The sequence below is a fragment of the Macaca nemestrina genome, chromosome 5 (genome assembly GCF_043159975.1).
Source record: "Macaca nemestrina isolate mMacNem1 chromosome 5, mMacNem.hap1, whole genome shotgun sequence".
NCBI lineage: Eukaryota > Metazoa > Chordata > Mammalia > Primates > Cercopithecidae > Macaca > Macaca nemestrina.
Window position 1 is genome coordinate 180,969,982 of NC_092129.1, and position 22,835 is coordinate 180,992,816.

At 53.0% G+C, this 22,835-nt stretch overlaps 1 protein-coding gene across 3 annotated transcripts in view; it reads left to right on the top strand.

Moving 5' to 3' along the window:
• LOC105487323 (solute carrier family 22 member 23) overlaps positions 1–21,508 on the top strand; it is a 189,751-nt gene extending 168,243 nt beyond the window's left edge. Inside the window, exons 6-11 of one of the 3 annotated variants that reach the window (XM_071097704.1) lie at positions 1,811–1,913; positions 3,012–3,244; positions 4,970–5,002; positions 5,124–5,147; positions 6,099–6,222; positions 18,452–21,508. In XM_071097704.1, the coding sequence (XP_070953805.1) occupies positions 1,811–1,913; positions 3,012–3,244; positions 4,970–5,002; positions 5,124–5,147; positions 6,099–6,222; positions 18,452–18,809 (875 nt within the window). In that variant the 3' untranslated portion in view covers positions 18,810–21,508. Of the gene's footprint in view, positions 1–1,810; positions 1,914–3,011; positions 3,245–4,969; positions 5,003–5,123; positions 5,148–6,098; positions 6,225–18,451 lie in introns of those variants that run through there. The other 2 variants (XM_011750775.3, XM_071097705.1) reach the window with 2 other exon arrangements.
• Positions 21,509–22,835: the final 1,327 nt, after the last annotated feature.

Consider the following 22,835-nt stretch of genomic DNA (forward strand, 5'->3'; position numbering starts at 1 on the left):
CCAGGGTCCTGGAGACACAGCCCCCAAGGGAGCAGGAGGGTTCCTCCAGAGGCAACTCCTAGCACTGAAGCCTTCCTCAGTAGACAGAGGCCTCCCCATCTCCACCGCTTTTCTTATTTTATAAATATATTATTCGGGGATAATTTTAGATGTACAGGAAAGCTGCTGAGATAGTACAGAATCTCCGTATACCCCTCACTCGGCTTCCCCGCTTGCGAACGTCTGATATTGTCATGATACTATTGTCAAAACTAAGAAAGTGACATTGGAACACTGCTATTCACCAAACCCCAGCCTTTATCTGGTGCCTCCCATCATCGTGCTTTCCATGAAGCCTCCTCCCGCCCCGGGATGCCGCCCAGGACTGCGTCTCGTTCTCCCCTCTCCCTAGTCTCCTGGTCTGACAGCTGCTCAGTCTTTCTTGTTTCTCGTGACCTTGACAGTCTTGAAGAGTCCTGGTTCCCCTCCGCTTCGGGAAGTCTCCTTTTTCTTTTTTAGCTCCCCAGTAGGGGATGATTCCATGAAGACATACCAGGCTAGGAAGGCAGAGAGGCAACAGAAGGCTGCGAGTGGCATTCCTGCTCCCAGACGTGCAGGCAGACAGCTCCTGGAGGCCAGTGCCTCTGCCGCATTCTGAATCTTCCCTGTAACTTGCCAAATCGACACCAGCACCTCTGCAGACCCTTGTAACACCGCGCTGGTGGACTCCCTTCAGAGGGGCTCTCAGAGCTGCTGGGGCCGCACAAGAAACCCAGTCTCATGACTTTATGGTTGCTCACATCCCTTGGAGCCAAAACATTGTCCAGCTCCCAAGGACTTCCATTAACTAAAACGTGCACACGTATACCTATGCGCATGAATGTGTGCGTGTATGCGTGTATACACATACATGCAGATGTATTCACTTATGTGTTTGTCTTTCAAAGATTCATATGTCCTAAGGGCAGTTTCAGCAGCAGTAGCTACAGCCATGGTAAGTTCCACCCCACGAGGCTAAGGAGCATATCTGCGTGTGGGCTTCCCAGTGTCCGAGCCGGGGGTGACACAGGCAGATGCAGAGTGTATGGAAAAGAACTGCTTGTTTAGATTTGCCCAGGGCCTAATGAGTGCCTCAGTAACCTAGAATATCATCGCTGAGCTCTGTCCTCAGACAAAAGTGAACTGAGTCGACACTGTTTGTTTATTTGTGTGTACTCGGTCCGCTTTCACAAAAAGGGTTTGTGATGGAAACTTCTGCTGACGGTGCACCTTGTGCCCTCTCAGGCACCCGAGGGAAACCGGAACTGCAGAGCTGGAGTCTTCTGAGTGCCTTTCTGCCCTGGAAACCTAGACCCTCTCCGCTGGTCTTCTGAGTGCCTTTCTATCCCGGAAACCTAGACCCTCTCCGCTGGTCTTCTGAGTGCCTTTCTATCCTGGAAACCTAGACCCTCTCCGCTGGTCTTCTGAGTGCCTTTCTATCCCGGAAACCTAGACCCTATCCGCTGGTCTTCTGAGTGCCTTTCTATCCCGGAAACCTAGACCCTCTCCCCTGGTCTTCTGAGTGCCTTTCTATCCCGGAAACCTAGACCCTATCCGCTGGTCTTCTGAGTGCCTTTCTATCCCGGAAACCTAGACCCTATCCGCTGGTCTTCTGAGTGACTTTCTATCCCGGAAACCTAGACCCTATCGACTGGCAAAGAAAAAAAAAAAAAAAAAAGGCTTTCTCTCCCTTCTGTGGTGCCCAAACTGGGGAACCAGGACTGTGCCTGCAGCTGCTGCGCCATCCTCCATGGTGGCCTGCCCAGGGCTCACAGGGTCTGTTTCTTTGCAGAGCTGGAGAAAGAGCTTTCCCGGAGGCCCAAGAAGGTTTGCATCGTGAAGGTGGTGGGGACCCGGAACCTGTGGAAGAACATTGTGGTCCTGTGTGTGAACTCGTGAGTCACAGAGACAAGTGCCAGCCGGGTGGGAGGGGGCCAGGGAAGAAGGCGGGCAGCGGTGAAGCCCAGGGCCCTACTCCCCACCCCGCTGAACTTGGAATCCTAAGGGTGTGTGTGAAAAGTGACACGGGCTAGAAGATACTGGCCTTCCCCTCCCGGAAGCCTCAAGCAGCCAGTGCCCCCAGCCCAGGCGTGTCAATCCTGTGAGCAGAGCCTCCCCATGTGCCCATGAGGTCCAGGGAACCAAGAAGCACGTGAACGCACCTCCTCAGGGGCACAGTGGGGGCTGCTACAAGGCTGGGACTTCTGGGCCCTGTCTCGGGACAGGGGATTTGAGACCCATGAGGCCTTGGCTGCAAAGTGGCCGTGGCCCCTGTCTGTAGCCGGCCCCGCCCTTCCTGAACCTGCAGCCAGTCTGGCCAGAGGCGCCAGGATGGCCGCGGGAGGAGGCAGGTGGGCCTGAGCCAGGCCAGTGAGCCCAGACCTCCTCCCAGGGCCCTCACCAGCCCTGGTCACCCCGCCTGCTGGGTCCTGCAGGGGCTGGGGACATCGTTCACGCAGGTTCTTCGCAGCCCAGTCCCTGGGCTTGGTGTGTACCTAGAAGGTCACTCCTGTCTTGACTGACAGCTCAGTGGCCCTGACTGCGCAAGGCAGTCCCTTGTTCAGGGTCAGAGGTCACCAAGGTGGCGGAGGGGAGGGATTCGACTCATTTGGGTTAGGGGTCATCTGGGGTGTGGCACTCCTTTGTGAAGGGTCTCGAGCTGCCACAGGTAAAGACAGAAGCCCAGGGTGAGGGCTCAGGGCCAGGGTGACCGCTCAGGGTGACCGCTCTTGTGCCCACACCTGTCTACTAAAGCCACGGCAGAGGAGCATGAGCGTGGACCGCCCCCCAGGAGAAGCATTCCATATTTCTCTCACGTCTCCTTTTTGCATTTGCTCTGTAATCTGCTCGTGGTTCGGTCATGGCGGGCTTTTCTATGACACATTGAGTTGCTTCTTCATCTCCTGGTCACCTGACACCATGAGCTCCCAGGAAACGGCACAGCGCCTGGCGTGGGGGCAGCCCACCCACCGCCGCTCGGCATGTCTCCACAGGCTGACGGGGTACGGGATCCACCACTGCTTTGCCAGGAGCATGATGGGTCACGAGGTGAAGGTGCCGCTCCTGGAGAACTTCTACGCTGACTACTATACCACGGCCAGCATTGCGCTGGTGTCCTGCCTGGCCATGTGCGTGGTGGTCCGGTTCCTCGGGCGCAGGGGAGGCCTGCTGCTCTTCATGATCCTCACCGCCCTGGCCTCGCTCCTGCAGCTCGGCCTCCTCAACCGTGAGTGGGCCAGGGAGGCGGGCTGCGTGCAGGGAGGGGGGCTGGCAGACCCCCAAGGGCATTTGAAAGGGCTGGGTGAGACTCCATTGGCCACTCTGAAATCTATGGCTGGAAGGAGCTGCTTCGGGGAGGACAGAGCTTCCATGAGAGCATCTGTGGAGCCCGCCTCGGAGGGCCCTGGGCCTTCCCTCCTCCCCCTGCCCCAGCCCAGGCTGCACCATGATTCCGTCCGAGTCCTGGTGGCCGGGTCTTCACTAATGGGGCAGACTGCTTCTGTGTATGACAAAGAAGAACAAAGGATTGTTTCTTTCTAGTGACATGAAGGGGGAAATAAATCTGTTTTGTCACCCTCGCATTAGGGCCCTGCTTTTCAGCAGATGTTCCCGAGTTCATCAGCTTCTCTTTGGACCAAAGAATTTCTCAGTAAAGGTTAAAAATAATCTGGCCAGATGCGGTGCCTCATGTCTGTAATCCCAGCACTTTGGGAGACCGAGGCAGGCGGATCACAAGGTCAGGAGTTCAAACCAGCCTGGCCAATATGGTGAAACCCCATCTCTACTAAAAATACAAAAAATAATTAGCTGGGCTTGGTGGCACATGCCTGTAGTCCCAGCTACTCAGGAGGCTGAGGCAGAAGAATCACTTGAACCCGGGAGGCAGAGGTTGCAGTGAGCTGAGATTGCACCACTGCACTCCAGCCTGGGTGACAGAGCAAGACCCTGTCTCAAAAAAAAAATAATCTAAGGCAAAGCTAGAGAGTCCGTCTGGCCCTCCAGCAAGCTCTGTATAGCTCCTCACCAACAGATACCCCCGTGTGTGGACAAACCACCACAGCACCTCCGTGGCCGGCCCAGGGCACGACATGAACAGGCAGGGCCGCTGAACCTCCTCTCCCGCCCTGGCATGGCCCTCCTGGGACAGGCTCGGGACACTGTGGGAACATCGACCCCACAGAGCTCCCCTGCCTTTACAAGGAAAATGAACGCAGGCTCTCAGAACTAGATGCCAGGGCTGTCACCACCCCCAGATCAGAGCGGCCTTGTCGTGCAGCCTGGGTTAGAGAGGGCTCACTTCCAACTCAGGAGCGGCTCTCTAGCTTGGACAGTTCCTGTGCAATCTGTACCTTGCGGGGAGACTGCTGGGAGGCTTAGCTAATGGAATACACACGTGGTGCCTGTCTCCCTCCATCCCCGTTCCCCAGCTGCCCTTCAGGGGAGCCTCTGCCCTGCTCACACAGTTGGGACGGAAGTGGCAGATGCCTCGGCCACCAGGTGTTGCCATGCCCCTTTGGCCCTGAGCAGGAATGCCCAGGAGCCCCAAGTGAACACCAGGCAACTGTGAGGAGCAGAGCTGGGGCCAGCAGGGGTGCCCCACAGTGCTTGATGCTGCTTGAGTGCAGGCTGCAGTGACCCGTGGACAACTTTATATGCACGGAAGCGCACCCTTTGCACCTGCTAGGGTCTCGCTGTGAAGGTTCCATTTTCTCCCCAGGCTCTGAGGTCAGCGGGATCTTACCCCTGTCTTCCTAACAAAAAGATCTTTGTTTAGTGCAGTATGAACTCCACTGCCCTGGCAGCCAGCGCCATCCCAGAAACAGAAGGGAGTTTGCTTGAACCAAGTCACATGGGAACACACTGGGCTAATTCCACACCTAACGTGCTCTCTCCTCTCTCCTCACCTGCTTTGCCCTTGTCTGTGTGGGTGCGATCATGTCCGCGGGCCCAGTGATTGGAAAGTACAGCCAGCACCCAGACTCAGGTGAGTCCCAAGCGCGTGGGCTGTGCTTCCTCGTCTTGTATTACATCTAAACGGGCGTTTTCTCCAAGACTCACGGACCTGTGGTTTCCATTTCCTCTCTTTCTCCCCCTTGCCCTCCAAGAACTGCAGCTGAAGTTGGCCGTAGGTTGGACACTATACGGATACATTTGTATTCTCCCTCTTGCCGCTAGAAAGAGCGACTGGTGCTTCCCTGTTTCTGTGCTGCTTGGCACGCATGCCCCACCCCTTCCCCTGGCACCAGGCTCAGCACAGGCCCTGGCCCAGCGCCAGCTTGCTTTGTCTTATGGACAGCATCTGGGTGGGGGAGAAAGGCCGGGAGTGCTGGGGCCCGGCCGTCTGTGCTGCCAGGGGAAGCCGCTGTCCCCCTTTGACCCGTGTAAGCTTGCTGCCCTCCAGCTCTGGGGACAGCACAGTGCCGCCCTGCACCTTGAAGCTGCTGCTGCTCCCGCCTGGCCTGCCCCAGCCCTCGCCCGTGTCCCTGGGGAGCGCTTGCCCTCTCTGCAGCCTTGGGGGAGCTGAGCTGAGCCCCAGCTGTATGGCCCTGACAGCATGTCCATGCACGGTGCCAGACACGGCCCTGGTTCGAGGTCGGTCTCCGGTGCCATTCACGAGGGCTTTGATGGGTTGAACACTCTCCTTCTGGGCCCATAAATTCTGTGGCTTGAGTTTTTGTTTCCTTAACCCTGACTCAGCTCCCCTGTCCCATGTGTTGGGCACATCAGACCTGACTGGAGCAAACATAGGCCAGGGCAGAGGGATGTTGCTGTGGCACCGGGGACATGCCAGCCTGCCCTCCCACCAGGCATGGCTCCCGGCTGAGGAATGCCAATAGAGGCCGCCATGAGCTCCAGCATGCTTGATGCACAGGGACTCACAGGAGCCCCACAAAACCTACTGCGGGGACTCTGGGCGTCTAGTCCTTGAGGGGCTTGGTTCCCAGAGGGAACTGCACACCCATCCATGCCGCACGCTGGGCACTGGGGAGGAGCCGTGCCGTGCAGCCCCGGGACTCCCTCCCACCCTGGCCTGGCTTCCTCTCTTCCCTCACCATCCCCTTCTTCTGACCCTCCCCCAGGGATGAGTGACAGCGTCAAGGACAAATTTTCCATCGCATTTTCCATCGTGGGCATGTTTGCCTCCCATGCAGTGGGGAGCCTCAGCGTGTTCTTCTGTGCGGAGGTCACCCCGACGGTGATAAGGTGCGTAATGGGAGACACCCCGGGGAACGGCGGCTTCTCAGGACTCAAAGACAAGTCCCTGGCTCCAGGCTGGTGTGGGATTAACCAGCATCAGCTCTGGCTCTGGCTCTGGGCACATCGGCTTCATGGTTCACAGCCGAGGAGCCTGTTGTACCTAACCCTGAGGTGCCCGAGAGTCACGGGAGAACCTGGCCCTGGGGTCCTGTCCAGGCAGCAGCAGGAAGAAGGGGGAACAGGGAGCTACTCTGGGCCCAGGAATTATGTCAGTGACTGGCAAGGGGGGAATTCAGTGGATCACTCATGCCGCACTTCCACCAGAACCTGTGCTGCCAACTCTGCTAAGAGACCTCACGGCACAGCTATTGCAGAATGTTTTAAAAAGTAGAAAGAGCCTTTTTCCCCCCTAAGATGCAGTTTCACTCTTGTTGTCCAGCCTGGAGTGCAATGGCATGATCTTGTGTCACTGCAACCTCTGCCTCCTGGGTTCAGGCGATTCTCCTGCCTCAGCCTCCCGAGTAGCTAGGATTACAGGTGCCTGCCACCACGCCTGGCTAATTTTTGCATTTTTAGTAGAGACGCAGTTTCATCATGTTGGCCAGGCTGGTCTCGAACTCCTGACCTCAGGTGATCCCCCCACCCCAGCCTCCCAAAGTGCTAGGATTACAGGCGTGAGCGACCGTGCCAGGCTGAAAGAGCCTTATACTGACCTGAGAAGCTGATGTCATGAATCCAAAGAGAGAAGGCCCAGCAAGTGAGATCACTGACTCATGTAAGAAACATGGATGGAGAGCCTGCTGCGTGCCAGACACTAGGCCCAGAAAACACAACAGCACAGTCCTGCCCTCGTGGAGTCTGTGGCCATTTCACACCTCCCTAAAAGGTGTGACTCACTTGTGCTCAGCCACTTTTGTTTTAGTTCAGAAAGTGAGGCTGACCCCTTCCTGGTGCCGTCTCTGTCCCTGGGTCGTGGCTCCTGGGTGCTACACACCATTTACTGTTGCCATGCGTATAGGTTAAGAAAAAGGCATGCCTCCACTACAAGAGCACCATTCAGCTGCAGTCATTTTCCTGCAGTTTGTGACTTACTGAGGAGCTTAGCTTGAGTTATACCGCACTGAACTTCTTAGAGGAGTGTCATTAGCATTTCTCATGCATGTGCCTTCATGAAACAGAACTTGAGAGTAAGGCCAATAGTTCAGCCGTGAGTCAAAACCCAGGTGTCCGAATAGTGACACCCTTGGGAAAATCCAGTAGAGGCCACTCCAGTCCAAGGCGGGCTATGTGGACGCTAATGATTTCAGCCCCTCTGGTGCTGGGGAAGGCTTTGGGAGCAAGTAGGCAAGTCCGTGGACTTTCTTACTTTCCACGTTTCCAGCAGCCATGCTAACAACAGCATCTTCACATCCGCACTTTGATTCATTCTCTTGGATCTGTATCATACAGGCCCAGCCTGACAGCTACTGGGTACCTGGACAGAAATGCCGAAGTATTGTATGATTAAGCACCACAGAACTCATCCTGTCCCTACCTTCTGCATAAGCCACAGGGGAGAGATGAGTCAGAAGCTTATTTAGTGCTTGCAGTTGCAAGATACCTCAGGCAGACCGCAGGCTCACTCCCTGTCTAAAGGGGGGACAGTGAAATTTCCCTCCTTTATCAAAGAAAACAGCAAAGGCAAGTCTTTCAATAGAGCAGAAGCCGCAGTCAGACCTTCTGGGTTTCCAGCTGGTCTCTTGCAGCCTTTGCATGATTATGCATTTGGTGGGGGGAGGGCGGGCCAGCAGGGACCCCTGAACTCTGGCAGTTGGTAGGATCATTATTCTCTGTTAGATTTGGCTTAGCAAGCTAGACGGAAGGAAATGCTGTTTCCTTTTCCTCTTTGATGCAAACCTGGAAAGATTTGGGGATAGAAATTCAACAAACATGTTCTCAGAGTCAGCCAAGATGACAAACTGGAAAAAATATGTGACCCTTGGTGATGTTTTCGTGCCTGCGGAGGATGAAAGGAAATTGAGTCCAAAGGGGGTCCCTGGGCCAGGCTGGGAGAATGTCTAGCGTTCCTGACAAATCCCTCTTCTCGCTGGGAGCCCTTTTCACCCGTGCCATCGGGAGGCCACAGCTCTTTCTTGCAAATGCACTCGGGAACAATTCCCATGGAGGCGCTAGGATGCAAGTGGATCCCCTGCCATGCCCCCACTTCACAGAGAGAAATCCACGATAAGCCGGGATGGACGGCCTGGGGCCCATGAGCTCCAGCGTAGCACAGAACTAGCCTTTCCCTGTGACACTCAACTACAGACAAGCCTCCTGGCAGCAAAGGGAAAGGGGCCAGGATGGACTGCCTGGAAGTAAATATGAGGTTATGAAATTTTCTGCAAAAAGTTCAAAAAATGCTTTTATACTTTTCATACTTGTTCCACAACAAAAAGCAACAAAGGCTTGCAGAAATCTATTGCCCCAAGGATGATAGAGGCCAAGTAAACTAAATATTGTTTCATGAGGTTCTGTCCAGACCTCACATCGACAGAACCAGCTACCCGCTCAGGCTCAGGCCAGGTGGTGGTTCTCATCAGCCAGTGCACAGCTCATCAGAGTCATTGGTAAGACGTTGGGAGTTGGGTGACTTTGCAAGTGTATCTGACTGTGTCCACCTCCCAGCTTGACATGGGCAGAAGTGGCCTGGGGTCTTGGGTGGATCTGGAAGCAGCTGCTGGCTGTGCTGGGGCTGATCTTTTCTATCCACTGTCCATCTGGACGTTCCAGGTGGGCTCCAAGGCTTCCTTTGCCCTCACACGGGGGTCCAGGTGAGAGAGGACGCAGGCGCTGGGGATCATGACACCCACCTGTTTTCTCCTGCTCTGCCCACTCCGGCGGCCCTGGCCCTTTCTAGATCATAAGCCGGACGGGCCTCCCTGAGACCCTCCCTGACTGACGACTCCCTGACATCTGTCCTCTGCTTTAATGCTGCCTCAAGAATAGGCACCGAGGGCCAGGATGACCTGGGATTAAGGGAGCATCAGAGTCTGTTCAACTTCTTTAAAAAGTTGTATCTTAAAGGCCAGGGGTGGTGGCTCACGCCTGTAATCCCAGCACTTTGGGAGGCCGAGGCGGGTGGATCACGAGGTCAGGAGATCGAGACCATCCTGGCTAACACGGTGAAACCCCGTCTCTACAAAAAATACAAAAAATTAGCCGGGCGAGGTGACGGGTGCCTGTAGTCCCAGCTACTCAGGAGGCTGAGGCAGGAGAATGGCGTGAACCCAGGAGGCGGAGCTTGCAGTGAGCTGAGATCATGCCACTGCACTCCAGCCTGGGCGACAGAGCAAGACTCCATCTCAAAAAAAAAAGTACAAATATTTGCTCATCCTCGACTTCACAGAAATGTAGTCAAGTCACATTAAGTAATATAAAAGAGGAGGTGGAATGGGAGGCTCACCTCCGGTGTTTCAACGCGAGATGGTAACGTCACATGGCTAACAGCAATTTGATTCTGGAATCCTTAATTCAATGAAGTTTGCCGTTTCTAATAAGAAGTCGGCCTGCATATCAGTCTACTTTATTTAGATCCTATTGCTAGTAAAATAAAGATATTTCGTGGATATTACAATTTTGTGCTCCTAAGGCACAAGGAGGCAGTGGCTGCCCTCCGGTCTCTGTCCATAAATCAAGCAGCTCTGACTTGTCAACACAGGCCTGTGCTGCCCTCTAGTGACAACCTAGAGAAAAGCAGAAAAGGCACAGGCAGAGCCCACATTTCAGGGCAGGAAATGAACCTTAAAACCAAGGACGTAACAATCTCTTTCTCTAATCTGAGATTTCAAGAGAGAAAAAAAAACAAAGCCAAAAATGGCATCCCAACTTCTGCCACAATTTTTCCTAATCGTACTGAATAATGTCAAGGAATCTTTTTTTTTTTTTTTTTTGAGACGGAGTCTTGCTCTGTTGCCAGGCTGGAGTGCAGTGGCGTGATCTCGACTCACTGCAACCCCCATCTCCCTGGTTCAAGCGATTCTCCTGCCTCAGCCTCCCGAGTAGCTGGGATCACAGGCACGCGCCACCACACCCAGCTAATTTTTGTATTTTTAGTAAAGACGGGGTTTCACCTGTTGGTTACTACGGTCTCGATCTTCTGACCTCATGATCTGCCCATCTCGGCCTCCCAAAGTGCTGGGATTACAGGCGTAAGCCACCATGCCCGGCTATGTCAAGGAATCTTTGATAGAAAACCAGATCGTTGCTTCCACAGAAAAAAATAAAAAGATAGGCCGGGCGCGGTGGCTCAAGCCTGTAATCCCAGCACTTTGGGAGGCCAAGGCGGGTGGATCACGAGGTCAGGAGATCGAGACTATCCTGGCTAACATGGTGAAACCCCGTCTCTACTAAAAATACAAAAAACTAGCCGGGCGTGGTGGCGGGCGCCTGTAGTCTCAGCTACTTGGGAGGCTGAGGCGGGAGAATGGCGTGAACCCGGGAGGCGGAGCTTGCAGTGAGCCGAGATCACGCCACTGCACTCCAGCCTGGGAGACACAACGAGACTCCGTCTCAAAAAAAAATAAAAATAAAAATAAAAATAAAAAAATAAAAAAATAAAAAAAATAAAATAAAAAGATATATTCCATATTCTATATGCATGTGTATATTTGTTGCATATTATGTATACACATATATGTAGACATTTTTCTAATGATCTGCAAATTAAATATATTTCATTTCATTTTATTTGGCATGGTTAACAAGATAGATCTGTATGATGTGGTTCACCGGGCACAATGCCAGGCTTTTGCTCCATGCAGTTTGCCTTTTCACAGTGGCCCTGTGCCCACCCCTCCTGGGGGTCTGTGCTCTGCACTCCTGCATGTGACTCCCGTGTGAGTAAGGGGAGTCCTCTCGCTGCTTGTCAGTGCCGTCCACATGTAATGCCGGGAAGGTCAGGCAGAAACCTGGGAGGTTTCCGAGAAAATGATGTCCCCATTAAGATCCTGTCCATTATCCCTAGCACCTGATATGCCCTGTGGCTTCCTGAAGGAGCCAGGTCTACCAGAAAGACTTAATTGGCTATTTTAGATGTTCAGTCTTCATCTTACAGAAGGATTTGATCTTACTGCTCATTGCAGTGGTCATCTATATTGAACCTGTCCCATTCATCTGGGTGAGCTGACCTTCCTACTCAGGAAGCCAGTGTGATCCGCAAGCATCCAGTATTTATTAAACACAAACAACACGTGCCTGTTGATGTCCTCGAAAATAATTCTTGCCCTTGAGGGACTCAGAGACTAGTAAGGCGACAGGCACGTGAACACATACTGACAGAAAGATGCAGTGTCTTTGAACGGTGGTCTGGGACCCTCAGCCTGGAAAGAGTGTGAGTATCTGGGAGACATCCCCCAAATTCTTGCTCTTCCTCATCCATATCCCCCATACACTATGAAGCACAGTGGTGTGGCTATTCCTGCAACTCTTTCAGCCTCTCCCTGGGAAGGGCTTTCTAATGTGAAGTGCTGATGACTGTCATGGCCTGCATGAGAGGTGGCTGTCAATCTCCCTCCGTGGCTAAGGCTGGGGAATCTGTCACTCACAGAGTATCTTGGTTTTCTATTGCTGCATAACCAATGGCTCCGAAACAGGGGCCTGAAGCAGCATGCATCCACTGTCTCGTGGTTTCCATGGCTCCAGAGTCTGGGCATGGCCTGGCTGGGTCCTCTGCTCCGGGTCTCTCACAGGCTACCAGCAGTGGGTAGGGTCTACCATTAAACCAAGTCAGGCACTGGTAGGCTCTGTTTCCTCACGGGCTGTGGGGCTGGCAGCCTCAGCTCCTCGCTGGCTGTTGGCCACCGGGACCACAGTCACAAGGCAGCTCACTTGGTCAAAGCTAGCAAGAGTCTGCTAGAATCTGCCTTTAGGAACCTTGTTGTGGAAGGAACATCTCACTATCCTGGCTGTATTTTATTGCTAAAAAGTAAGTTATCTGTACCTTGTACCTTGAGGCCCAGCGCACGCTCAAGGCACAAGGGTGGGAATTACTGGGGCCAGTCTAGAAACCCGACTATGGTGCCGAGTAGATGCCCAGGTGCCAGCCAGGTCTCAGTGGCTGGGCAGGTGCTGGGGACAGCACATGGAGTGGAGCCTGGTCCTGCCCTGGTGACATCTCGTGTGTATTAGAGACACACAGACACGCAACGCACATGTGTCTTTGGGCTACACAAGTGTCCTGAGGATTCAGGGGGAGTACCCAAGAGAGCCTGCTCAGCCTGGACTCAGGAAGGGTGGCTGGGACTGAGGATTCCCGGGGTGTGGACCGGAGCCCCACGCATAGCAGCTCTAGAGGGGATGTGTGTGCAGCAAGTGCACAGCGGCGGGAGGAGGAGAGGCAGGATTCCCAGGGCTCGGGGAGCAGGAACAGAGGTTCCTGGAAGGCTGAGGGTAGGCGGGTGTGAAGCGGCTTGAGGAGGCAGTGTTTGCAGAGCTTGGTGCCTCACTGAGAGGAGGGCCAGGGCGGAGAAGAGTCCCAGCGGCACAGCCCCCTCTGCGGACTCCCTTCCATGCCGGGGGCTTTAGGCCCATGGGAGAGGCTCATCCTGTTCGCCTCCCAGTTCTTGAACCTCCCCAGCGCTGGCTCCTCTACATCCAGCTGCCCCCTAGACCCTGAAGGACTTGGGTGGCCCCTCCACAGCACTCAGTGGATGCTACCATCCCTGGAACCGATCAATCCACGGATCTTCCTGTCCCCATGCTAGTCACATTCGTGCTTTAACCTCCACCACATTTGGACTTGGAGCTTTTCTCATCCCCATTTTACAGATGCAGACCGAGGCTTCGGGAGGTGAAGCTGGTGGATGGGGGGCCAGGATTCGAGCTCAAGCTCATGGGCTCCAGAACGCCTGCTCCCAGCCACGGCACTCGCACCTTTGTGGCAGCGGAAGTCTGTTCTGTAGCTCACTTTGGGCTGGTCCTTTGTATGTGGGTTTACTCAAGGCTTGAAGGCTAATGGCCGATGCCCTGGTCTTGACAATAATCTAATGGAACGAACATTAACAAAGCCGCTGTACCGGAAGGCAGTACTTCCTCCAGACGTGCACAGACGGCGCCCTACCCGGGTAGCCCGCGGGAGCTCGGCTGAGCCAGCATAGGTGAACCTCACAGAGCGAGCACTGGACAGAGCTGAGGGACCCGGCGCCGTGAGCAGTGAGACGGGATCCCGGCGCCATGAGTAGTGAGACTGAAAGGGAGAGGACAGGATGAAGAGGTGGGGCCCCCAGGATCTGTGCATCACCTTGCAGGCAGGAGGGAGCCACTGGAGGACTCTGAGCAGCCAGGTGACATGATTAGCTCTGTGTTCTAGGAAAATTGGTTTGGCAATAGTGAGGAAACAAAGTCCAGGGGATGCAGAAGATGCAGCAGGGAGGAGCGCAGACCCAGGCGGCCTGGAGTGGACGCCCTGAGGACTTGGTCATGGCTGGACAAGCAGCAGCTGGGAAAGGGAAGAATCCAGCAACTCTTTATCCCCTAGGGCTGCAAGCCTGGCAAGGCTGCCCCTGGGCCTGTGGTGGATGCAGATAGGTGGACTGCAACCTATAGAGAGGCGGCCATTTCTACATAAGAGGGAGAGAAGGGAGAGAGAAGTGTCTTCTATTCTTTTGTTATAAAATAGGACAAAACCCCCCCAACACACACACACGCGCACACACACACACAATATCACCATGCTTCCATTGCATTCTGAGAAAAAGGCTCTGAAGCTGCGATTCTCCCTGGGGTTATTAGCGTAGACCTGTGTATGTCTGGTTTACGAGGGCCACCTGGGAACCCTAGGACTCCCATCCTCCCTGCCCAGGTCACCCCTGCCCAAGCCTCCTCCATTCACGTCCCCCCATGTCAACCCAGGTCATCCTGAGAGGGTCTGTGGGAGCAGGCATCAGGTCACAAAGGCAGGGATGCTCTCCCCGTCTGAGCAGCAAAGCCTGAGAAGTCCCCAGCACGAGGGAGCTGCTGCTCAGTGCTCCTCAGTGCTGCTCAGTGCTGCTCAGTGCTGCTCAGTGCTCCTCGGTGCTGCTCGGTGCTCCTCGGTGCTGCTCGGTGCTCCTCGGTGCTGCTCGGTGCTCTTCGGTGCTCCTCGGTGCTCCTCGGTGCTGCTCGGTGCTCCTCGGTGCTGCTCGGTGCTCGGTGCTCCTCGGTGCTGCTCGGTGCTCCTCGGTGCTCCTCGGTGCTGCTCGGTGCTGCTCGGTGCTCCTCGGTGCTGCTCGGTGCTGCTCGGTGCTCCTCGGTGCTGCTCGGTGCTGCTCGGTGCTCCTCGGTGCTGCTCGGTGCTCCTCGGTGCTGCTCGGTGCTGCTCGGTGCTCCTCGGTGCTGCTCGGTGCTGCTCGGTGCTCCTCGGTGCTCCTCGGTGCTGCTCGGTGCTCCTCGGTGCTGCTCGGTGCTGCTCGGTGCTCCTCGGTGCTGCTCGGTGCTGCTCGGTGCTCCTCGGTGCTCCTCGGTGCTGCTCGGTGCTCCTCGGTGCTCCTCGGTGCTGCTCGGTGCTCCTCGGTGCTCCTCGGTGCTGCTCGGTGCTGCTCGGTGCTCCTCGGTGCTGCTCGGTGCTGCTCGGTGCTCCTCGGTGCTGCTCAGTGCTGCTCGGTGCTCCTCGGTGCTGCTCGGTGCTGTTCAGTGCTGCTCGGTGCTGCTCAGTGCCACAGGGGGCAGAGCAGAGCGGAAACGCTGGCCGCAGGTGGTGGTGGAAAGGGGAGTCATGGCTGGTGTCTTAGTTCCTGGAAAGAAGAGGCAAGGCCTGGGCGCCTGCCCAGAACTAAAAGCTTTGGAGATTTGTAGCAGCAGGGGGACCAGCCCCCACAACAGGAAGTTCTGTTGTTTTAAAACAAAACAAAACAAAAAAACAGCTTTATTGAGGCATAATTTACAGAACCATAAAATTCATCCATTTTAAGTAAACAATTCAATGACTTTTAGTAAACTGACAGCACCATGCAACCACTGCCACAAGCAGTTATGGAACATTTCTTTCTCCCCACAAAATCCCCTTGTCCTCCTCTGAAGTCCATCCCTACTCCCAGCCCAAGCTACCATGAATCTGCTTTCTGCCTCTACACATTTGCCTTTTTTTTTTTTTTTTTTTTTTTGAGACAGAGTCTCGCTGTGTTGCCCAGGCTCCAGGCTGGAGTGCAATGGCACGTACTCAGCTCAGTGCAACCTCTGCCTCCCAGGTTCAAGCAATTCTCCTGCCTCAGCCTCCTGAGCAGCTGGGATTACAGGCTCCTGCCACTGCACCCAGCTAATTTTTCTATTTTAGTAGAGATGGAGTTTCACCATGTTGGCCAGGCTAGTCTTGAACTCCTGACCTCAGGTGATCTGCCCACCTCAGCCTCTCAAAGTGCTGGGATTCCAAGCCTTTTTGACTTTTCATATAAATGGATTCATACAATCAGTTAGCATGTTTTTGAGTCCATGTTGTAGCACGTGTCAGTACTTCATTCCTTTTTATGGCTGAGTAATATTCCATTTTATATGATGGGCTGCATGTTGTTTATCCGTTCACCAGTTGATGGCCATTTGTGTGCTGTCAATTTTTTTTTTTCATAGAGATGGGGTTTTATTGCCTAGGCTGGTCTCAAATGCCTGGCCTCAAGTGATCCTCCCGCCTTGGACTCCCAAAGCACTGGGATTACAGACATGAGCCACCGTGTCTGGCCTGCCCATCTTTTTACTGGATTTTCTGTCTTCTTTTTGAGTTGTAAGAGTTGCGTAGTGGCTCATGCCTATAATCCCAGCACTTTGGAAGGCCAAGGCGGGTGGATCATGAGGTCAGGAGACCAAGACCATCCTGGCTAACACGGTGAAACCCCATCTCTACTAAAAATACAAAAAATTAGCCGGGCATGGTAGCACATGCCTATAGTCCCAGCTACTCGGGGGACTGAGCCAGGAGAATTGCTTGAACCCAGAAGGCGGAGCTTGCAGTGAGCCGAGATGGTGCCACTGCACTCCAGCCTGTGTGACACTCTCAAAAAAAAAAAAAAAAAAAAAAAAAAAAGAGTTCTTTACATATTCTAGTTACAAGTCCTTTATCTGATATATGCTTCACGAATATTTTCTCCCAGTCTGTGGTCCTTTTCTTAAACATGTAACTTTTGAAGGGTAGGAGTTTCTAATCCTAATGAAGTCCAATTGATCAGCTTCAGCTTTTTCTTTTGTGGATACTACTTTTGATGTTATGTGTGAGAAATCTTGGCCTAACACAAGCTCATAAAGCTTTTCTCTTGTTTTCTTCTAGAAGCGTTATAGTTTGAGCTAAGTTAAGCACTTAGATTTTATTATCCACTTTGAGTTCATTTTTTTACATGATGCGAAGGGTCAGCATCATTCTTTTGCATGTGAATATCCTGTTGTCCCAACACCACCTGCTGAAGAAACTATCCCTTCCCCCTCACTGGATTTGCCTCCATCTACAGTCAGTTGACCATAAATGTGAAGGTTAGTTTCTGAACTCCCAGTTCTGTTCCATTGATCTATTGATATATACACCAATACCAAACTGCCTTAAGTCGTATGGCTTTATAGTTTTGAAACTGGGAAGGCAAGCCTTCTAACTTGGTTCTTTTCCAAAATTGTTTTTGACTACTCTGAGTCCTTTGCATTTCCACATAAATTTTAGGATCGGCTCACTGTTTTCTCAAAAAAAAGTCACCTGGAATTTTCATAGGGATTATGTGGAATATATAGATTAATTTGGGGAAAATTACCATCTTTACAATATTGAGTCTTCTAATTCATGAACATGGAATGTCACTCCATTTATTTTTATCTTTTTAACTTTCAGCAATGTTTTATCTTTTTCAGCATACAAGTCTTGCATTCCTTTGTTATTTCTAAACATTTTATTCGTTGGATGTTAGTGTGAATGGAATTTTCTTAACTTCATTTTTGAGTGTTTTGTTGCTAGCATGTAGACATATAATTGACTTTTATATGTTGATCTTGTATCTTGTGACCTTGTAGGACAGTCTTTTGGTGAGTTAGGAGCTACCTATAGTGCCAACCAAGAGAACCACAGACTGGTCAAGAGCTGGAGTTATATACCTGCCTCCCACCTGTTGCAGGGACCTCCCTTTCAGCCCACTCAGCCTCAGCAGTTCCAAGGACAACGGTCTCTTCACTTCAGGGAGTGCCTAACAATTGAGCAGCCCCACTAGAAAGCTTCCCCAAACCAAAGGACCACTCTGCCCGCTGCCCTGGGGCCTGGCAGACAACTCCACTCCCTGTTCTCGAGACAAGGCCACCTCTGCCTGCCCGCTTCAATGAGGCCCCAGAACTGGGGACCAGGCAGCCCTCTCTAGCCTGGTCTGTCACCTGAGCGCCACGGTCCCACTGCAGCCTGGAACAGCACTGCTTTCTCAGGGGCCACAGAACACCTGTGTCCCAGTAATGTGTTTTTAGGTCTAAGTGGAGAGGTTTGAGGGATAGGGGTTTTGTAAGTGTTGTGTATCTACCAATCCCTGGGACTCTTGGCCGCTCCCGTACAAGGCAGGAAGTGGAGATCAATGGCTGGCCTTCTGGACTTTGGCTGTCCTGAGCTCAGAGCTGCAGTGAGTTCTTCTCTGTCAGTGCACAGCTTCATTTGGAGGACCCTTCAGGCACAGTCCTCAGAGATGGGACCGTTTCCACTGGTGGTATGCAATCAATTTTAGGAGACACGGGGGCCATCTACTCACAGTGAGGAAATTACTCTTTTAAAATATCTTGCTCTCTCTCCAGTTATGACAAAGAAAAAGTCCCTGTTCGTGCTGGGACGTCCTTCGTACCCTCTTTAACCCTTGGTAATCCCCCAGGCCTTGGGGAAATGGCATAATTTCGTTACCTTTTATTTTTCCTTGTATATTACTTATGGCAAGTAATACTGGCTTTCCATTTACAGTAGTATTATATAAAGCTGCCTTTCAAAATAAAGTTCTCATGGCCCTCCAGCCCTGAAAAAACAATAAAAATAGGAAACAGATTAAAGAAAAAGATAATGTAAGTAAAAGCTTTTGAACTGATGAGGAAAAACGGCCACTGCCTCAGAGTAGCCCTGAACAGATGCAGCCGGGGTGCAGGTGATATGGGATGTGTGAGATCGGGGTACACTGGGCAGTGCCCAGGGCAGCAGGGCCCCTGCAGAGCGGCTTCCTGGTCCACCCCGAGCTTTTCCAGGACCCAGCCACTAGGCCACGGCAGCTCACCCAGTGCTTGCCTCCTCCTGCAGGTGCGGCGGGCTGGGGCTGGTGCTGGCCAGCGCGGGCTTCGGCATGCTGACGGCACCCATCATTGAGCTGCACAACCAGAAAGGCTACTTCCTGCACCACATCATCTTTGCCTGCTGCACGCTCATCTGCATCATCTGCATCCTCCTGCTGCCCGAGAGCAGGGACCAGAACCTGCCCGAGAACATTTCCAACGGGGAGCACTACACGCGCCAGCCGCTGCTGCCGCACAAGAAGGGGGAGCAGCCACTGCTGCTCACCAACGCCGAGCTCAAGGACTACTCGGGCCTCCACGATGCCGCAGCCTCGGGTGACACACTGCCCGAGGGTGCCACGGCCAATGGCATGAAGGCCATGTAGCCTGGCCCGCAGAACCCGGGGCTCAAGGGTTTGGGGCCGCTCGGGCACAGGTTTACAGACCAGGGACCGAATGCATGGCCCGGAGGGGGAAAGCTGCCCCACCCAAGCCGAGCCTCTCAAGGGTGTGGGGAAATCCTGTCTTTCCAAAAGTCCAAGGAGCACAGGTCGGAGGAGACGAACTCTTTGGAAATAACCCTTCCAAGACTTTCTTTTCTGCCATTAAATGTTTGTATTTATTTTGGTCATTTTTACGAGAAGCACTTTATTCCCTCCCCCTCACTGATCACAAATGGAATCACCTCTTTCGGCAGCGAGATGCAGTCACTCTGGGAAGATGCTGCAGTGACCATGGTAGCGGCCGGTTCCTCTCTGGAGACGGGACGCGGCTCCTCGCAACACCCAGGAGCCCCCCAGGCTGGCTGCCTGTGTGCAGAGGCAGGACACAACCGTGGAGCGTTTCCAGGACTGCATTTTAGGCAGAGTGAAATGTACATGAATTTGGCTTTTGCTAGAGAGTCTGTGTATGGTTTTTTAAGGTCCTTTTTCCCTTTCTGTTTGCAAGGTAAGAGCTTCTATTCCGCGTGCAGGGAAAGCAGCTCACAGACGCCATTAAAACCAGCTTCATCTTTCCTTCAGGATCATCCTTTTGTACTTGATGCTGGACGCTCTTGGAGAAAAAGCTTAAATATTTCACCAGAAATCTTAATTGAGCAGCGGTCATGTCGCCACAGCTTTGTGAGTACACAGCTAACAGATGCGTCCAGGCCTGAGATGTGCTCGTTTTTATTCCTCCTCTCCCAGATTGGCTCCAGCAGAAAAGCCCCCGTGCACAGCCAGCTCTTGTGCCAGCACTACTTGAAAACATGGCCACTTTCTAAGCTACAAACAATGAGAAAATAACTCGAAAAGATGGCAGAGGCAAATCCATAGAAGGGGGGACTGCCCTCCACACGCCCCTCGAGCACACACCAGGAAGATCACCAGCTTGGATGGCCGTCACCTCAGACATCACTCCAGGAAGCACCCGCAGGAGCTGGGCCCCCCACGCCTGCCTTCCTGGGCCAGCTTCCTGCTTGTAGTCACTCGCTTAGCACAGAGGCGGGGCTTCCGGCAGGGAGCGGAGATTCCTCATAGGTGAGTCCAAATGACCTCCAGCCTCTCAAAGGCATCAAGACAAATTGAAAGAAAGCAATAACTCACCAAGGCTCAACGCTGCCCCTGCCCCGACTTCCAAGGGTTTCTTCGTGTTCCTCGTTTCACCCCAGAAAGTAAAGGTTTCCTCTTGGCATTTTCGGAGGAAATTTGTAGGACACCCAAGGCCACTAAGAGACAGCCTCCTTGGCAAGGGCAGGCAGCACTTTTGTAGCAACTTGGGCACCAGCTTTTCTGGACAGCCTGGCTTCTTACTGGGATTGTCCAACTCATCCCTTCTTGAAGCGTGTCTTTGCCATGGACTATGTCCTTCCAGGGAAATCGTGGTCTCGGGCCTGGGTGAGACAATGAAGTGACTTCCAACCGACATTGCTAGAATTCACAGGGCAGAAAAGGGGTTGACCTTCTCCCCTTCCAGCTTTCCACCCGGCCTGCTGTTTGCTGTCTCCGCCCATGTCTCCTCCACATGCAGTCCACACATCAGTAGGAGCCTGGTGATGTGTGAAGACACAGCAAGGGGCAAGAGACTCATGGCCACGTGTTTCCAGTGGCTGGACCATGCCGACACCTGGGATCTTGAGGTACCCAGGAAGGGAGGCTGTCTGGCCGGCCTCTCCCCACCTCCACTTGCAACACGTCCAGCTCATCCTCATCTTCCCTCTTTTTTAAAGTCACGTTTCCATGTTTCAACATTAGTTTGCATTCACCTTTACAAAGGCCTTTCTTTAGATCTGTGCAGCCTTTGCGTGCCAAACTTGTGAAATTCCTTTTACCTTTTTTGGAGTACTTGCTACAAAGCCACCTGTCAACAAACCCCCGTTACGTACAGAATAGGACCTGTCCAGTAGCCAGGCCCGTAGGCAGTTGGGGAAGGTGGGAAGGATCCAGCGAGGCCCCTGAGACCGCACCTGGACAGGTGTACGTCTGCACCCATCACCCCCAGCACCAGGCCACCCTGCAGTCCAGTCCACTTACTACTGTGTTGCGGAAGGATGAAAGTTGCGAGCAGCCTCACGCTGGTCATGTAAACTTTTTTTTTTTTTTGGGGGGGGGAAATTGAAGCTGTAGAGTGCTGCCCGAAATCTCTAGGAAGGTGGTGGCAAGGGACAGTACTCACACTCTTCTGGTCATGGTCTCTGATCTCCACCTCAAATGACAATAAAAAACCGGTCCAACGAAGACAGTGCTCAGCACTTCAGCCATCAGGACTAATCCATCAGTGACTGGAAAAGAGGCTAGCGCTGAGGCCTGGGCTCCTGGGACCAGAGTCCAGCGGGTGTGAGTGAGGCTGACTTGCCGACGGCCAGCAGGTGATGTCTCTCAGCCGGCAAGGCGGTCCCACAGCTGTCCTCACACGGCAGCCTCAGGAGGAGGCTGGGTGCCTGTTCTGTGGCAGCTTCAGCCCAGGGATATCCAGCTGTCGAGGAACACCTTTATAAAATGTTGCCAGAGCAGCAACACTTCCCGCTGAGCACAGCCCCGGGAAATCTGGTACCAAGTGAGCAAGGCGGCCGGGCCCACCCAAGCCCGCCATGCGCCTGGGCCCGCCTGGCTCTGCAGGGGAGGCTGCTACGGCTGCCCACTTCCCAGCACAGTCTGTGGCGCTTGAACCCCTCAGTCCTGTTCTCTTCCTGGCTAATAGGGAGACCCTTCTCAGGCACCCACTGTTTCAACTTGACCTTCCCACCCCCTGCTCCTCCACACACCCCTGCGTCCTGCTAGCCTACCCTGTCAGCCTTTCAATAAACGTGATGCACAAATGTGGACACCTGAGATGGAGCTGAACATTTCTTCACTTTGTTCTTTTCCTGAAGTCAAACTCTTATCAAATACTCTAATTATTACCACCCAAGAGAAACAGGAAAAAGGTTTCAATGCTTTTGTTTACTGAGAGTAAGAGCACCTGTATCTGGAAGACGGGCTGGTAAGTTGGTTTGGCTACAGAACAGAAAGAAAACAAAAACAAACCTCGTAGGGGAAGTATTGCACTCAGACACCACCACTTCCTAGAGCCAAATGAGCGATCCCGAACTGGAAGTGCCATAAGCGGGCCTGCGACATCGTACCGCCCGGCCCCAGGTATCGCATGTCCTCTTGTCTAGAAGGCACCACCTCACTTTCATGTACCGTGTGTTTTGGAAAATCAGTATGGCGTGTCATGTCTAGTGGCGAACACTTCGCTCCCCCTGTCCTTGAGGTTGTAATATAAAACCCGTGTTTCTCTACGTGTGGGTGGGGCTTCTCTGACGGTGCTCGTTCATAGCACAAGCTTACACTGAGTTCTGAACTCGTTCACAGCTGCGTGTCTGCATGGTGTCGCATCTGTTGTACCTTTGGGGAAAATTTGTATGTAAATGTACAGAAATAAAAATGTTGCCCCATTAACAGATTTCCTCTGGAATGTCTTCCCTACCTCACCTGATGGTATCCAACAAAGGGCATTTCACTACCATTAACGATGAGTAATAAAATCCTCTGTGTTCATTCAGACCTCGCTGCGTCACTACTTTTCATGCCTCTGTAAGCTGTGTCTTCACTCGCCCCGAGGTGGGTGGAGGGAGGACTCTCACTCTGCTTCGGGTCCTGGTCTTAAAGGTAGTCAGAGGCAGAGGCTGGATTAAACACAAACTGTTTACCAAGTGCCACTCTCAGACCACCTGGGAGATGGGGGCCATCAGTAAAATTAAGAGGAATTTTTTTCCCTTGTTCGTTTATGTTCTGCTGATCCGTGGCCTGAAGGTTCCTAGAGACGTCAAGAAATGAGTATCTTACACTGTGATTCTGTGAGGAAAGACTGGTAACCCAAAACTCTCTTCTCTAATGTAGTATTTTTTAATGAAAATGACAATATTTCTTTAATAAAGTATTTATACC